At 41.4% G+C, this 17830-nt stretch overlaps 1 protein-coding gene across 1 annotated transcript; it reads right to left on the reverse strand.

Moving 5' to 3' along the window:
* Positions 1-228: 228 nt before the first annotated feature.
* On the reverse strand, positions 229-13383 carry LOC147511667 (uncharacterized). Its single transcript, XM_086598533.1, has 3 exons — positions 12748-13383; positions 11565-12665; positions 229-984 (listed from the first exon to the last, which is right to left on the reverse strand). Exons 1-3 carry the CDS (start codon positions 13381-13383, stop codon positions 229-231), a joined length of 2493 nt encoding a protein of 830 aa, XP_086454659.1.
* Between the last annotated feature and the right edge of the window lie 4447 nt (positions 13384-17830).

Consider the following 17830-nt stretch of genomic DNA (forward strand, 5'->3'; position numbering starts at 1 on the left):
TTCCTCAAAACATTTGTCTAATAAACTTAAAGATGGGTTAGAATTGAGATGTTCTTCTCTGTGAGCCTGAAGGCAAGTGTACGCCAGTTTTCTGCTGTCTCTGAGCATCCTTTCTCTGTTAGGTTTCCTATTCTCAAACTTGCACTCATTCCTAGCTTTCCAAATCTGATTTAGCAAGAATGCAGAGTGTATGCCTACCATACTCTGGTCTGTGTTGGAGCTGCAACTCTAGGCTACAAAGGTATCCATTCTTTCTCTCAGAGTTTGGCCTTGTAGCTTCTGCATCCTCATACCTATATGTGAGCTGAACCACAGAGTTCTAATCCAGTCACAACTGAAAAACAGGTGTTCTGCAGACTCAATTTCCCTGTAGCAGAAAGGGCAGGAGAACTCTCCCTGCAACTTCCTCTCTGCCAGCACATCCCCCATTGGAAGCATCTGCATATACATCTTCCAGAGAAACATTTGGATGTATGCAGGAATGGGAGTCTTCCAAATGTGCTTCAGAGTGAGGGGGTTGCAACTTGAGCTTTGTCCCAGCTCCTCTTCAGACTTAAGAAAACTATAAGTAGATTTGACAGTTAGGACTCCGTGCTTGTCCTTATACCATCTCATCTTATCAGCTGGAGCATTCTCAGGTCTCACCTTGATCTCCAAGATGGATTTACATATGAGAGGGTTAAAAAAGGCTTTGATCTTAGCCTCATCCCACCCACTCTTATCTGGCAAGAACAGATCTGACACCATCAGATTTTGCAGGAGTGGATCAATCACCCCCAGCTCTGTCAAGGTCATTGGGTGCTCATTGCATTTGAGCCAAGGATCTTGAAGAACAGAGGTGGTATCCCCAGTCCCAATGCCCCAGATCAGGCCCTTACTAATGGCATTAAAGGTTTTATGAATACCTTTCCAGAAGAAAGAGGCCTTGTCTGGTGGTTTCTTCACATCACCAATCCAGTGTTTCCCATATATGTCTGATGAGTTCTAGTCCAAAGTGACTGGACATCAGTTGCAGCTTTCCATGGTAGCTTAGCTAACATGGCCAAATTCATATCTCTAGTCTTTCTCAACCCCAACCCTCCAACTTGTTTGGGTTAACAGATGTGATCCCACCCTTTGGTATGGATCCCTTTCTTTTTTTCTGATCCAGACCACCAGAAATCTCTACAAGCCATGTCAATCTTATTGCATGTAGAGACAGGAAGCAAATAGGTTGACATAGCATATAGAGGGCTGGCCTGGATCACAGCTTGGATCATAGTGGTTCTCCCAGCCTGGGATAGCACCTTAGCTTTCCAACCCTTAATCTTTTGATGTATCTTATCCACTAAGTAGTCAAAGTCCTCAGACTTCTTCCTACATAGCATGATAGGGACACCAAGATACTTTTCCTTAGGAGCAAAGTTCCTAATCCTCCAGAACCTCTTTAGCTTAAGCTTTTGTCTGTAATTGACATTCCTACTAAAGAAGACATTGGATTTTTCATAATTTATCTTTTGCCAGAGGCCTCACAGTAATCATCCAGTATCTTTTTCAGTTGCCCACTTTCCCCCACATTAACTTTGGTAAAAAGAATGAGGTCATCAGCATAAAGCAAGTGGGTTAGAGTAGGGGAATTCCTTTTGATCTTATTGCCATTGACCAAGCTCTTTTTGTGTGTTTAGATGGTGTATGGATGATGTAGATAGATGATGATCGTTGAACAAAAGAGAAGCGTATCAAAACCTAATTATCCCTCACTAAGTAAAGGATGAGAGTAGGTATCGCGTTCCACTTTTAAGTGTATGTTATGTGAAGAACAGGACTGGAAAGGGGTTTGAGGGATTAAAAACTAATGTTGTAGAGATTGTAGATTCTAATGCTAAACTAAGCTAAACTAACTAAACTATTGAGAATTTATAAGAGAGAGAATTCAAGAGATTAGAATCCACCAATACTTTTAATCTATGACCTTACGCTTCATGGTTGTTCTTACAAGTAGACTACAATTAGGCAATCGAGCGAGTGCCGATGCCCTTTTGGATGAAACATCGTTAACAATTAACTCTACTTAAGGTTGTTCTTATGTTTATGCTATTAATATCTTCTTTCCTTTTATGTAAGCTCGGGCAGCCATTCAATGTATTACCAAGAGCAACATCAAGGAGTACTTCCTAATAGGGCAGCCATTCAATGAATCACCACTTAAGGCTTAACACAAAGAATACTTCCCCTAGGCAGCCACTCCCTCGAGCTACCCTTCTAAGGCAACACAAAGAATACTTCCCTAACTCTAAAGAATTACACTACTAGAAGAAAAGTAAAGAACACTAGCATGATATTAATATTGCAAAACATAAACCCTATTCTATACTTCCATCCTCGGTGTGGGCAATGGAACTAATAACTACAAACATAAAGAACTAACCCGATTGAAGAACACCATGAACCGTAAGAATCATTAAACCTTAAGATGGCTTCATCTCCTCCCTTGAAGGAGAAGATTAGCCTTCCATATAGAAGGAAGAACACCTAACGAGAAGAAGAAGAGTTGAAGAACATAAGACTAGAAAGACTAATTTATTAAAATTCTAGTTAAAACCGATCTTTTATTATTAATCTCTCTTTTGCCTCAAGTTCGAGACAAGAATATAAGTGAATTGGCAAATTACATGAGACACTTAGGTCCTCTATTTATAGGGGTTACAATGAGTTCTAGAAGCATTCCAAACCGCCATTTGTTTCCTAATACAAATAGGTTTCTTTCGAGTCCGACTTCGCCTTCAAAACCGGAGAAGGAATTGGCTACAAGATTCGATTCATAATGCGCTCGGACGATTATCCATGCGCCCCAGACTTAATCAATGTTGCCTCGACGCCGATCTATGTGTCCCGGATGCAATCAATGCGTCTGGGATTTCGATCCATCGTCCTGGACGATAAGCCTATTTTCTCTTTTACGCTCTATCCTTCTATCCTCTTTTTAATGGCTTTGGTCCAAGCAACGAATCTTTTGGCCTTGGGCTTCCAAATAGACTTTAAAATAGGTCCAAGTCGATATTTAATAGCTCCAATTCCTTGGCCTTCTCCATGATTGTCCACGGACCTCCCATGTGATCATTGATGTTCGAATTGCTTTTATTTTACCCCATTTTCTCTAATATTCTACAAAACTCTCTTTTTCAATTGTAGAATCTTAAAACACAACTTATAAACACTATTAGTCCACTAAGATGGCTAAACAAGAGGCATAATCGAGGGTTAAATAGCACTTTTTGAGCACTTATCACAACTCCCAACTAGCCTTTTGCTAGTCTCTTAGCAAATAAGATAAAAAATAGATAAGTGATCAAAATCATATCCTAATAACAAAAATAAAATCCTAACTCACTTTCGCAGGCATCGCGATTGCATTTACCATATGCAACAAGGCTTTAAACCTTTAAGTTCCCCAAAAAGGACGAGTTATAGTCTCATGAGGGTTTTCAGGTGATATACCCACAAAATCAATTAATAGCATGTTCAAGAATGATAGTATGTTTCAGAGAGAGAAATTCCTTACCTACTTAGTGCTTACCCCAATAGACAGTCTCCATTGCTAACTACATTTCTGCAAAGACTCATAGATTATGATGGGAGATAGTAAAAATTGACAAAATTCTCAATCAAGGCTTATGTGTGTACTTAGTCAATCTCCTATACTCTCCTATCCAAGAAACGGAATCCCTAGTTTACCATAGGTAGATAATCTCGACTTTCAATCCTCACCGGTCATACTTTCAGAAAAGAATCTCTCAGAAGATGGTCTACTATTTTACCTCATGTATGTGGGGAAAAGAATAATGCATACGAACATCCCACATACTACCTTGAAAAACAGACTTCTGAATAAAATTAGTCTCATGGAAAGAATGTCAATCACATATGAAGTGTCGGGTCCTTCACTTTAGCATCCTCTCACCTATTCTAGACTTCGTACCATCTCAGAATGATAAGTCATGGGTTGTAACTTGGCTTGGGTATTGGTTTATGAAGGAAAGGTAAAAAGGATTCTAAGGTTGTTTCCGAAAAACACTAAGGGTTTTGCTTCTTTCTTTGGAAGATTTCTTCAAATTTTGTATTGCGAGAAAATTCTTCCTTTATCTTAGCTTTTCCATCCATTCTTTCAACTCTTTTTTTTTTTTTTTTTTTTTTTTTAACTCAGTGGTATATCCTTGATTAGTAATCTTGGATATGCTTGTTTTCCACTAGCTTATTTCACTTTGAAACAGTAATGATGGGATTCATTGTATCTCTCGGTATTTCCTTGTAATCTTCCTTTTTGGTCTTTCTTCCTCCTTGTGCCCCTCGATTCTCGTAAAACATATGGGTATGGCTGATAAAGATTTTGGCTATACTTCTTGTCTAGAGTCGGGTGAAGGGTGAATGGTAGAGGGTTTTATGAAAGAAAATGGCTTATTGTAAGGCTCAAAAGGGTTTAACATGATGGTCCTACTAGGTGGGATAAAGGCTGAATGGGTTCACTACTTGACTTATCAAGATGATACTGCGTTTTGAATAGACTACAAGACCTAATGGCTATCTCCCCAGTTGATGTCACTTCGTGATTAACCAAATTAAAGAATAATGAGACTATATTACAATGACATAAAGAACTGAAAGATGATGAGTCACTAAGACTCGGATTTTTCGTAAGAACTCTCCAAAAAATGAGTATAAGGTCAAGTCTCACACGCTAAGTCTAAAAATTCTACTTTCAGGTTTACTAGGGTTTAAATCTCTTCTAGCAAAAAAGTACACAAAACCCACCAAGTATTATGGTGGTGCCTTGATAAAGAATTCTATCAATAAGAACTATGTCCGAGCATAATACATAGTCTAAGCGGTAATGAAATCAATAATATCAACTATCTATCAAACTCAAAGACTAAGCAAGATAGAATCTATATCCCGGACTCATCATTAAAATTCATTTTTCTCATGCATCGATATAGAAACAAAAATATTTTTGTTTTGAAAACTAATTTTCAAATTCATTTCTCAAGTACACCCTCCCCTACTTATGCATGCATTGACCTCAATGTATAAAGAAGTAAATGAAATGGATGAAAAAGGTAGGATATTACCATTGATGCGAATATCGTAATTAGTTCAAGAAACAAATTTTTAGGTCTTTTAATTCGGATCCCCAAGACATAATGTGAGTCTTTTTAAAGTCGATCCTCAAGACTTTTGAGTCCTTTATAGTCAGATCCTCAAGACTAGTACTCCCACCCATTCGGTTCCACTTTGTAGGAATTCTTTTCGATCTCTCTCAAAGATGTGATTGACAAAAGTATACCTTGTACCAACAATTTTCTCTTAATGGTCAGTAACCCGGGACAAGTTTCGAATGACAATTCTTATAGCAACCTAGCTTACGACTCTCCTCTTATGTGCAAATGGACTTTTACCGAACCCTACACGAGCCATACAAATAATCTTCCTTTGAAGGTCAACAGGGGAGTAAATCCCATAAACTAACAGTGGGGAATACTTAGGTTTCCATCTCAAAACCGATCTTTTCGACAACATGCTTACTTCCTGTCGTAGACATTTTCGCCGATCTACTAGAATTCCTTCCTTTGAAACTTGGTGACCTAGCACTATCCCTTCCTTTACCATGAAGTGACACTTTTCCCAGTTCGAGAACTAAGTTGGTATCGCGAACAACGTTTTAAGGACTAAGGAGAGATGGTGTAGGCAATCCTCAAAAGATGATCCAAAACTGAAAAATCGTCCAAAAAACTTCCATGTATTTCTCCACCATGTCGTCAAAAATACTCATCATAAATTCAAGCTGAAAAGTGGTCCGGTCCATTGCATAGACCAAAAGGCATACGACGGTAGGCTTAATATTCCAAATGGACATGTGAATGTGGTCTTCTCTTGGTCCTCGTGGTGAATATGGATTTGAAAATATCCCGAGTAACCATCAAGAAAGCAGTAGTAAGCTTGTCCAAATTAATCTTTTCTAACATCGATCGATAAATGGCAATGGAAATTGGTCTTTCCTCGACGCGCTATTCACTTCCTCGTAATCGATGCAAACTCTCCATCCGGTCTGAATTCGGTTTGGAATCAACTCATTGTTCTCATTCTCGACATCGTGGTTCCGGACTTCTTGGCACATCTTGAACTGGACTAACCCATTGACTATCGAAATAGGGTAGATAATCTTTGGCATCAAGGAGTTTGACGACCTCTTCTCTAACTACTTCCTTCATTTTCGGATTAAGCCTCCTCGTGGTTGCTTAGAAGTCTTGGAATCCTCTTCGGATGAATCCTATGTTGAACTATCATAGGGCTAATCCCCTTGATATCATCAATTGTCCAACCTATAGCTGACTTGTGTTCCTTTAAAAGTGCTACTAACCTGGATTCTTGCTCCGCAATCAAATCTAATGCAATGACTACTGGGTAGGTTCCCAAATCTCCCAAGAAAACATACTTGAGTGTAGGCGGTAAAAGGCTTCAATTCTAGCTTAGGTGGCTCCTTCTTAAGCTCTTTAGGTGGTCCATCAAGCATAGGCGATTCAAGTTTTTCTTTGAACTTGATGTCATCCATGACGGTGATGAATCCAAAATCGCATTGATTGACTCAACACTAAGTTCCTCACAACTGAAGTCCGGCCGAGCTTTCAATAACTTCGTCGCCAGGATATGAATGAGTCGATAATCCCGTGGCTAACGCTTCAATCATGCATATACCTCGCTCACAAAGACATACTTCCGTGGGTTCTTTGTAACATATGGAAAACATTGGTCTCAACTTTCATATTACCAAAGGATAACGCCATATTACCGCTTCGACAGGTTGATGAGTGCATTTGCATTGGCCAAGAATGGTCCGCCTAGAATGATTGGTATCCGCCTACCGGATGTAGGTTATGTGTCTAGTACTATGAAATCAACCGGATAATAGAAATCTTCGATCTTGACTATGACTTCTTCAATTAGTCCTCTAGGTATCTTCATCGATCTATCGCCAACCAGAAGTAACATCACCGGTTTTAGATCCTTCAAGCCCAACTTCGTAGATGAAATATGGTAGAAGATTCACATCGGCACCCAAATCTAGTAAAGCTTGTTCCTCCAAAGAATCTCCAATTATGCATGTAATAGTTGGACTTCCGGATCTTTCGGGCCACAACCGATAGATTCTCAGAGTACGATGAACATCTTTGGCGATAAAAGCTTTTTCTCGAATGTTGGTCTTCTTCTTTACTAGATCTTTTCGTGAACTTGGTATACGAGGGAACTTGTTTGATGGCGGTCGAAATGGGATATTAATCAGAATTTGAAATACATCGCAAATCTCCTCAGATCGGGTCATCTTTTTCGGTATTCACTAGTTTTGAAGGAAAACGGTCTTTGGCGGATTCTTCAAAATCGGTTCTCTTCTTTTCGTCGGTTGGCTTGGTAACAATTAGTGGAGTGACGGGGTGGAGTCACTCGTGATGGCTTCTTCTTACTTACTTCACGAGTTCCTTCAACTTCTTTGCAATGTTTTCTTCAAGAGGGTGGTACAACACTAGATATATCCGGAATCTTAGAATCTGGGTGGGATGGTGGGGACATAAGTTACCTTAGGCTCCACGTAATCTTTTCCCCGGTTCATAGACAATCTTATTATCAACTTTCTTGCCGACCTCGAGTGGTGACAGAATTGACTTGGGCATTCGATCGAGTAATCTCCGTGTTATCCACCGCAAGATACCTCTTCCTTTCGGATTTGGCTGGCCGGGTTTGGTAATGCTCCTTTTGATCTCTCCTCTGTCAAGCGGCAGGATTTGCCCTATCTGGCCTTGAATGACACTAAAGTTATTCTCCAACTTCTGGGTTCTTTGATTTGTATGTTTCAACTCATTGACAATGGTGGTGATAGCTTCTTCCAGATGTGGGATAACTGCTTTGCTTGACCGAGGCGTAGGGAAATATATCCACTCATAAGATCCGTACTAACTCTCTCGTTTGTGTTGGCTTGGTATTGCTGGTTACCGTATGACTGTTGATTTCTCGTGATGGTTGCCGGGCGGTTTTGGAACCGATAATCGGGTTATTCGAACTGATTTGATCGATTTTGAAATCTCGGAGGAAAATTCCTCCGATTTGTATTTTGTGGCTTCCAATAATTCGTCCCCTCGATTGAACTGGTTATTTCTTCCTAAAGAATTGATACTACATGCATGCCGCATTAGTATCCGATAGTACTTAACACTCTTCTGGTGTGGCCTTCATCGTAACATAGCTCACAAATGGTATAACAAGGCTTGGATGGTTGAGGTTTAGCTTGGAAATTGTTTGGTTTGGAGGATTCATGGAGAACCGATCAAACTTCTTGTTTAGATTTTCAAGTCCCGTTGATAGGCTTGCCATAATTGATAGCATTGCTTGATTTGGGTCTTCTTGAATTTGGTTGCCAAATTTCTTCTAAGACCCTCCACTCTAGCTACGCCCTCGTTGCTAGTACTCCATTGTTGAGTGTCTTCACTAAATTCTCGAGAAAGTTGTAGGCTTCCTCTCCATCCAATGATGTAAACTTACCTTGATGCATTGATCAGATCATCCGCTTGTTCATCGTAGAAAGTCCTCGAAAGAAAAAATGAGCGCGGCTCTTATCATAACCATGATGTGGACATGAGACTAGCAGATTATTGAATTTCTCCCAGCTTTGATGATATTCTTCACCACCTTCCCTTTGAAATTGCTGATGGCTTGCTGCATTGCAGATCTATCTTACGGGGTGGGTAGAACTTGTTCATAAACTTTGTTCTTAACTTCTCCCAGTTGTTGATTGAATTGATCTACCGTGCGCTTAACCATTCGGATGTTTTTACCTTCGAGTGAGAGTGGAAAAAGAATTAACTTGATACTCTCATCCCCGATATTCTGGGTTCTTGAAAGTTCGGGATCGATAGAAATTTGTTCATGTGAACATAAGGTCAACATTATGCAACCATTGAACTTTGGAAGCATAGAGATTACCGATGCTCTAAGTTCAAATTGATTAGCTTCGTCTCGGAAAAACAATACTACGGGTAGGTCTCCAATAATTGGCTGAATAGAAGTCGCCGCCTTCTTCCTCTCATTGCGGCTTTGCATGGGTGGGATAGCTTCGTGGATTATTGGTGTCCAAAACACCTCCATCATTGCTTGCGGCCATTGTATTAATCTCGCCTCTAAGTATTCTTGTGAGTGGTTGTTAAACCTTTTGTTGTTGTGTTCTTCTTGGGACGATGATATGGACGACGGGCATACACTAGAAAATTTTGGAAAAAAAAAAAAAAAAAAAAAAAAAAAAAAAAAAAAAAAAAAAAACTATCCTACTATGCTTGAAGGTAATTAAACTAATATGCAACTATTCTAAATTATACTAGAATGTAAAACTACTTTCCTTCAACTGGGTTGGGCTTTGCGACTAGTATCTCGCCCATTGTCTAAAGTCGCCTCTTCTAGGGTTATGGTGAATCACTTGGATTGCTTAAAGTTTTGCCACGACGATAGTCCGCTTTGTCAAGATTCGACACAAGAAAACACTAGAGTCCGATATTTTTTTGTGTTGGCTTACAACTTCAATTGTTGAAAAGATCCTAAATGCAATTATACTAGAAAGCAATAAAACTAAACTATGATGCAACTATACTAAGAAAGCAATAAAAAGAATGAAGATTCGACTAACCTGGATGGTAGATCTTGTCTTCGAGATGTCCTTCAAGCTTCTTTCTTTCTTAAAAGGATGGATGATGCGGCTAAAATTACCTCAATATCCAAAATTCTAATCTTAAAAGAAAACGTTAAACATAAACAACTTAAAGCGGCAGCGGCGCCATTTGACCACCTCTTGGGGCTACAATTAATTATATCCCCGGCAGCGGCGCCATTTGACCCTACCTCTATTTATGTGTTTAGATGGTGTATGGATGATGTAGATAGATGATGATCGGTATCAAAACCTAATTATCCCTCACTAAGTAAAGGATTTAGTAGGTATCGCTCCACTTTTTAAGTGTATGTTATGTGAAGAACGGATTTGGAAAGGGGTTTGAGGGATTAAAACTAATGTTGTAGAGATTGTAGATTCTAATGCTAAACTAAGCTAAACTAACTAAACTATCGAGAATTTATAAGAGAGAGAATTCAAGAGATTAGAATCCACTAATACTTTTAATCTATGACCTTTCGCTTCATGGTTGTTTTACAAGTAGACTACAATTAGGTAATCGAGCGAAAGTGCCGATGCCTTTTGGATGAAACATCGTTAACAATTAACTCTACTTTAAGGTTGTTCTTATGTTTATGCTATTAATATCTTCTTTCCTTTTATATAAGCTCGGCAGCCATTCAATGTATTACCAAGAGCAACATCAGGAGAGTACTTCCTAATAGGGCCATTCAATGAATCACCACTTAAGGCAAACACAAAGAAAACTTCCCTAGTGACCACTCCTCGAGCTACCCTTCTAAGGCAACACAAAGAATACTTCCCTAACTCTAAAGAATTACACTACTAGAAGAAAAGTAAAGAACACTAGCATGATATTAATATTGCAAAACATAAACCCTATTCTATACTTCCATCCCCCTGGTGTGGGCAATGGAACTAATAACTACAAACATAAAGAACTAACCCCGACAAGAACACCATGAACCGTAAGAATCATTAAACCTTAAGATCGGGCTTCATCTCCTCCTTTGAAGGAGAAGATTAGCCTTCCATATAGAAGGAAGAACACGAAGAATGAGAAGAAGAAAAGTTGAAGAACATAAGACTAGAAAGACTAATTTATTAAGACACCTAGTTAAAACCGATCTTTTATTATTAATCTCTCTCGCCTCAAGTTCTCGAGACAAGAATATAAGTGAATTGGCAAATTACATGAGGCACTTAGGTCCTCTATTTATAGGGTTACAATGAGTTCTAGAAGCATTCCAAACCGCCATTTGTTTCCTAATACAAATAGGTTTCTTTTCGTGAGTCCGACTTCGCTCTTTCAAACCGGAAGCGAATTGGCTACAATTAGTCGATTCATGCGCCCGACGCATTATCCATGCGCCCTAGACTTAATCAACGCGTCGACGCCGATCTATCGCGCCCCCAGACGCAATCAATGCTCGACGCTCGATCGATCTATGCGCCCCAGATGCAATCAATGCGCTCGACGCCGATCCATACGCGCCCCGTGACGCATAAGCTGATTTTTCTCTTCCGCTCTATCCTTCTATCCTCTTTTTGCGGGCTTTGGTCCAAGCAACGAATCCTTTGGCCTTGGGCTTCCAAATAGACTTTAAAATAGGTCCAAGTCGCGATATTTAATAGCTCAATTCCTTGGCCTTCTCCATGATTGTCCACGGACCCTCATGTGATCATCGATGCTCAATTGTGCTTTTTTACCCCATTTTCTCTAATATTCTACAAAACTCTCCTTTTCACCTGTAGAATCTTAAAACACAACTTATAAACACTATTAGTCCACTAAGATGGCTAAACAAGAGGCATAATCGAGGGTTAAATAGCACTTTTTGAGCACTTATCAGCCATGCACTTGACCTTCTTGCTCAGCTCTAGCCACCATCCTTGACAAGGCCTCTGAGACCAAGATGAACAGGTAGGGGGATATGGGGTCCCCTTGTCTGATCCCTCTTTCAGGGACAAGCTTGTCCAGAGGAGATCCATTCAACATAACTTGAAAGGAGACAGTAGAGACACATTGGTGGATCATCTGTCTCCACTTGGCATTGAAACCAAGTTTCTCAAAGATATTATCCAGAAAAGACCATTCCACCCTGTCATAAGCTTTTGCCATGTCTAGCTTAAGGGCTATCCATCCCTCATTCTTACTTTTCATGTTCTTCATATTATGGAAAACTTCACAGGCCAAGCCCACATTGTCTCCTATGCTCTTGCCCTTAATAAAGGCCCCTTGGAAAGGGGAAATAATCTTATTTATGAGGCCTTTAAGTCTATTGGCCAAGAGCTTGGATATAATCTTATACCCAAAGTTGCATAAGCTGATGGGCCTGAACTTAGAAGCATGATCAGGGTTATCCACTTTGGGGATCAAAGCTAAATGAGTCTCATTAAGCTCAGGGTGTAGGATCCCTAGGTGAAAAAAATCTTGAACAAAAGCTATCACCGCTGGCCCAATGATACCCCAGTATTTCTGGTAAAAAATGCCCTGGAAACCATCTGGCCCAGGAGCCTTTAAACTCCTCATCTTCCTCACCACTTTCCAGATATCCTCTTTTGTGGGAATAGCATTGAGGATCTCATTTTCTCTTTGGGAGACACAAGGTTGGAACAGCTCAAGGATGTGTTCATTTCTCTCTGGGCTGTCTGAGGTGAAGATCTCCTTGAAATACTGATTTAAGGAGACCCCCACCTCATGTCTGCCTTCCTTCCAGTCCCCCTCATTGTCCCTGATCTTATCAATATTGTTCCTTCTTCTTTGGTAGATGGTGGAAAGATGGAAGAATTTGGTGTTCCTCCCCCCATCCTTCAGCCAATCATTAGAAGACTTTTGTTTCCAAAAATCCCCTTCTTTGCTATACCAATCTTGTAGGTCATTTTTTAAGGCTTTCGCCTTGTTATAATTAGCAACACTAAAAGGCCTGGCCAGCACCTCATTTAGCTTGGTTTGAGTGGCCTTGATATTGGTAAAAATATTGCCAAAAACAAATTTGTTCCAAATCATAAGGTCTTTCCTAGTTTTTTTTTATTTTATGCACAAAGTTAATGTCAGGGAGGTCATGGGTAATCGAATTCCAAGCCCTATCTATAACATCCAAGCAAGACTCATTCTTAAGCCACATATCAAAGAATTTAAAAGGTCTAGGTAATTTTTCCTCATGTTTGTCCAGATTGATTATCAGAGATATATGGTCAGAGGTAGCATTTGCCCATGTCCTGATCTGGGCATTGGGGAAAGTCGCCAACCAATCAGGTGTGGCCAAGGCTCTATCAAGCCTTTCCAGAATGTGATCACTAGTTCTCCTGTTGTTGCTCCAAGTGTATTTAGGGCCTTTAAACCCCAAATCCACCAAGCCCAGATCAGTGATCATGTTGTTGAACTCATTCATACTTTTTGTGATGATGCTTCTGCCCCATATCTTTTCATCTAAGCTAGATATCGCGTTAAAATCACCAAACAAGCACCAAGGTCTAGGAACTAGAGGGGCTACTCCCCTTAGCTCATTCCACACTTTATTTCTATTATAAACAGCTGGCTCCCCATATATGAACGAAAAATACCAAGGATCCTTACAAAAATAATTTGAAATTTTACCTGTCACTTGGTTACGCGATGCTCCAAGAATCTCCAGATCCACTCCTTCCTTCCACAGGACAGCCAACCCCCCACTCATACATATTGCTGGAACTGCAAACTTGCCACTTAGCTTCAAGCTCTTCCAAGCTTCTCTATGCCTTCCTTGCTTGCCTTGGTTTCAGAGAGACACACTATACCTACATCAAACTTCCCCATCAGGTCCTTTAGTTGCTGAATCGCCGTGGTGGTACCTATCCCCCGGCAATTCCAGGCTTGTATCGTCATGGGGACAAAGGCAACTGTGATGGGACAGCTGCCGCGAACCCTGGAGGAGACAGATACAGACCCCCACTGCTTGCTTCTTCAGTTCTAGCTACTCCTTTCATTCCTTGTGCTGGAGAATCCTCCCCTTGGTTGCCCCTTCTTTCGTTCCCTTTGCTAACACTCTCTCCATTAGAACTGGCATCCCCACTGTATCCACTAGACAAACTTCCTTTATTCTTATACCTTCCCCCCTTACCTTGTTGCTTTCCTTTCCCAACTGGTGTTCGTACTACTGTTGAGTCATCGATGGCCAAAGGCTGTGGCTGAGCATGATATAGCAGAGCACCACTTTTTTCAGACTCATAACCATCTTCCTCCTGGCTTCCTTGTTTCAGGTCCAAAGGTGCATTACCCACTGAGACCTCCTCTTGGGACTCCATGTTAAACACTGCCATATCCAGATCTTTCTCTTCAGACTGATCTTCCTCTTCCTCATCAGTGAACGCATCCAAAGGAATCTCCTCCTCTGGTATTTTGGTCCCCACCTCCCCTCTGAATGAACACTGGAGTCCATAGATTGGGTTGAGAAAGTTGGTTCTTCTTATTCCAACGCATCACTGGATATCGATATGAGCGGTGCGTCTTCTGGAATTAGCAAGTGTCCCAAGCCCTTTGCCCTTAGGTCATCAGCCTCTCTCTTCACTTTTTTTGACTGTCTTGCCGCCTGTCTCCAACTCTGTCTACTCTCTCTATCATCGTCCATGTTTGTGCCTTTGCCGACCACCAAATTTGAAATCTTTCTTTTGTTGCCCACCTGAAGCCCTTGTTTATCTTGCTGGCTTCTCCTTGCTTTCATTTTCCTTGATCCTCTGAACATAATTATTTTGTAGCCTCTGCCACGCGTCGATATCCCCTTAAATCAAAATTCAGAAGATGCAATCTCTCCTGCTGGATGCGCATGCTCTCTCCCATCACTCTCGGTATTTTCAAGGATAGTAATGATAAGCGTTGGTCGTTGGGAGTCCAAGAAACGGTGAGGCGTGATCCACCACAAGATCTCCCCTAGTCCCCAAGCAACCACCCGCCACAGCTATCATCTCTAGCTCTCGGTATGACAAAGATCCTACCCTTTCATTTATCTTATCTTGATATATTCCCGAAACAATATTTTGTGACGGGCCTTGCCTTTCGTCCAAGGCCCTTGGTCTATCATCCAACACCATGCCCACAGGATCTATTTCTAAGGTCCAAACCACCATTGCCCCCACATGGGCCTCAGGCCCAGCACCGTCATCTGATCGGTTCCTATGGGCTGTATCCTGCTGGGCTTTATTCCTCCCTTCCTGCGACCCTTCTAGATAACCTAGCCCCTCTAGCGTCAATTTTGAATTTCCAACGGTCACTGAGCCACTGTCCCCATCCTCTGCATTAGCCGTTCTGAACCCTGACACATAGCCCTCTCTTTCCTCCGTATCCCTAGGCCTGTCGCCGGCTCCACTCTCCCCAGCCTCACTTAGCGGTGTAGCCACCAACCCTGCCCCTTTCCATACCTTTTTTATTGGTGATCCCCTGTTTCTGGCTGGAATTTGGTCAGGCCGGGGTTTTTTTGGGGTGCCCGAAATAGTTACTGTGTCTGGTCCGGAACTGGCAACTCCATTGAAGAACACACCGTGGCTCTTAAAGTGAAGGAAAAGTTGTTTTTGATGGTATTGGGGGATCCTCCACACTTGCGCATCTCTAAGCTGTAAGCTTCTCTCTGGTTGCAGTAGTGGATATCGTGGCCTATGCACCCACAAAAGTAATAGAAAATGTCCAATTTTTCGTATTTGAAAGTAACTGGGATCATTTCCCCTACCTCAGTTCGGAGCTCGATTCCTTTCAATAACCTTTCTTTTATATCCATTCTAACTCTTACCCTGGCTACTGGAACTCTAAACTCCGCTCTGCAACAGAGATCGACCATAGTGACTTTGCCTAGGCTAGTCTCCACTCTTTGAATGTTTTCCTCATTTATGTGTTCTCGTGGGATTCCATATATTTGAATCCAGAAGTCTACCAAGTTGAACTTCTGCGTTGTGTTCACTTTTGTTGGCTTAATCCCTTTCTTCACAGAGAAAATAAACCCCTGTATTACCCATGGGCCATTTTTTTTAACATGCTCGTATTCCTCCATTAATTCAAATTCCAGTCTGTAGTATCCCCTTGAGATCAGCTCTACCTTTGTGTTGCCCCTCATTTGCCAGCATCGGTGTAGTTTGTTTGCAAGATCTTGCAGTGCTATGACTTTGCTCCCATACAACTTACCCATCAGAGTAGTTTTATCATGGGTATTTACTTCCATATTTTTACCTTCAATGGTCACCACCCTTTTCTCTTTGGTGCATAACAGATTCTACATTTCAGCTTGTAATTTTTCTACTCTTGCTCTAATAGACCCACCTTGTTCAGAGGGGCTCTCCCTTTCTACCTGTGGAGACCCCATATGTCCTCCCCGGCTAGGACAAGATACACAACTAAATTAAATAGGAATTAACAGGGATTCAAGAACCCCCCTCTACTCGGAAGCAGACAGAAGGCAAATGAGCCCTATATGAGAAACTTCAAGAAGAAGGAACCAGAAAAAGAAGGGTGGAAAGGGTTGGGAGACAGGAGAGAGAAAAGAGCTGCTTTTAGCCGTAGTAGAGCTTGAATTGGAACATTTTTTCAATGATTTGAAGAAGGAATGTAGTTGCCAATTCAGAAACCAAACATAATTGGCAAGTTTGCTTGGTGATAAGAGATTAGCCAACCAAAAAATTTAGGCAAGACTCGGATTTTGGCTTGGCTATTACAAGTGATATGGATTATTTAGCTCACATGCAGTACAGATTGAATATTTTTTTCGTCTTGATCTTCCATTGCCTAGTCTATTTTGTCGTTTTCATGTGAAATCTTGTTATTTGGAGATGTGTGAATGATTCAACCATAGACTATAGTGAGTTAGAACATTTATTTGACTCCACGTCGACACATTCCAGCATACAAGTCACGGTCTAGCCTATGTTCCACATAATTCCAAGTTGAATTTCCTACAAAACCTATGCAAATTCAGGAAGGCAGGAATTTCAGTTTAAATTTGGAATTAATATAAAATTAAAAGAGTCATCATTTGATCATGTACATTGTATGAACACCCTTTACAACCTCTAATCTTCTATGCCCTAATACTTTCCCCCTTCTTTCCTCTCCTTTTTTTTTTTTTTTTTTTTTTTTTTTTTTTTTTTTTCACCGTTCCTCTTTATACTCCTCCCCTTCCTTTCTAGCCGTTGATCCCTCTTTATCCTTTGGCCCATCTTGGCACACCTGTATTTTAAGGTTTTCCGCGGCCCCGCTCTCATGCCCCCCGTTCCTATCTTGTTAAGCTTCCTCCCCTTTGACTCTGACCACATTGTTCTGTCACATGCTATCGTACGGCTCCTCCACTTTTGCAGAACCGCGGCCCCGATATGGTGTTTCGCTTCCTCTGGTTCTTATGTTACCTCGGGCCGGCAAACATGTCATCTTCATGGCCCAAAATGGGGTTGACACAAATGCCCCCTCTCGGTCCGCGGATCCAATAGGATTCGTGGGCCGAGACTTCCATTGTTAGATCATCCATTTGTCTTGTCACCCATCAACCACTCGAATCTTTCTGACCTCCACGCTGCCTGCTGCCCTAACCACCAGATCCTGGCCACGTGTCCTGCGGTGCATGCCTATCTAGCCCTGCCCCCTCGTTTCTTGCGATGCCACGCGTCTGTTCCTCAATGGCCCTCCTTTTCACATCGCCCCTTCCTTTTACCATTTTGCCCCCGACTACTTTCGAATCCGCCCGGCACCTTTATTTTGCACTCCTTCCTCTTCTTGACTCCTCACTTCTCACTCTTCAAACCGTCCTTCAACTCTTTGTCTTCTCCGGCTTTCTCGCATTTTCTTGCGTCTCCAAACTTTTCCTCACACTGCCATTTCATCTCGGTGAGGCTTCCTCCAGATATCTCATTTTTACGCTACGCTGAAACGTCTCCCTCGATTCAGGGTTTGCGCTCCTCCTTCTCCGTTTCTTTTTCTTGGTAGTGTAAGTAGGTGGGTAGTCATCTTCTTTCTCTCTTTATTTTTCTTTGTTCTGGTTCGTGCCCACTTCGCGACCATCCCTTTCTTTCCGCTGCTCCACCATCTCTCTTGCCCGCCGCACAGTCTATCTGGTTCGCCCTACGCTGGTGTCATGTCTGGCTCCGACCCTGGCAGATCCTCCACTGCTGGAT

This window comes from Coptis chinensis, chromosome 3, assembly GCF_015680905.1.
Source record: "Coptis chinensis isolate HL-2020 chromosome 3, ASM1568090v1, whole genome shotgun sequence".
Classification (NCBI taxonomy): Eukaryota; Viridiplantae; Streptophyta; class Magnoliopsida; order Ranunculales; family Ranunculaceae; genus Coptis; species Coptis chinensis.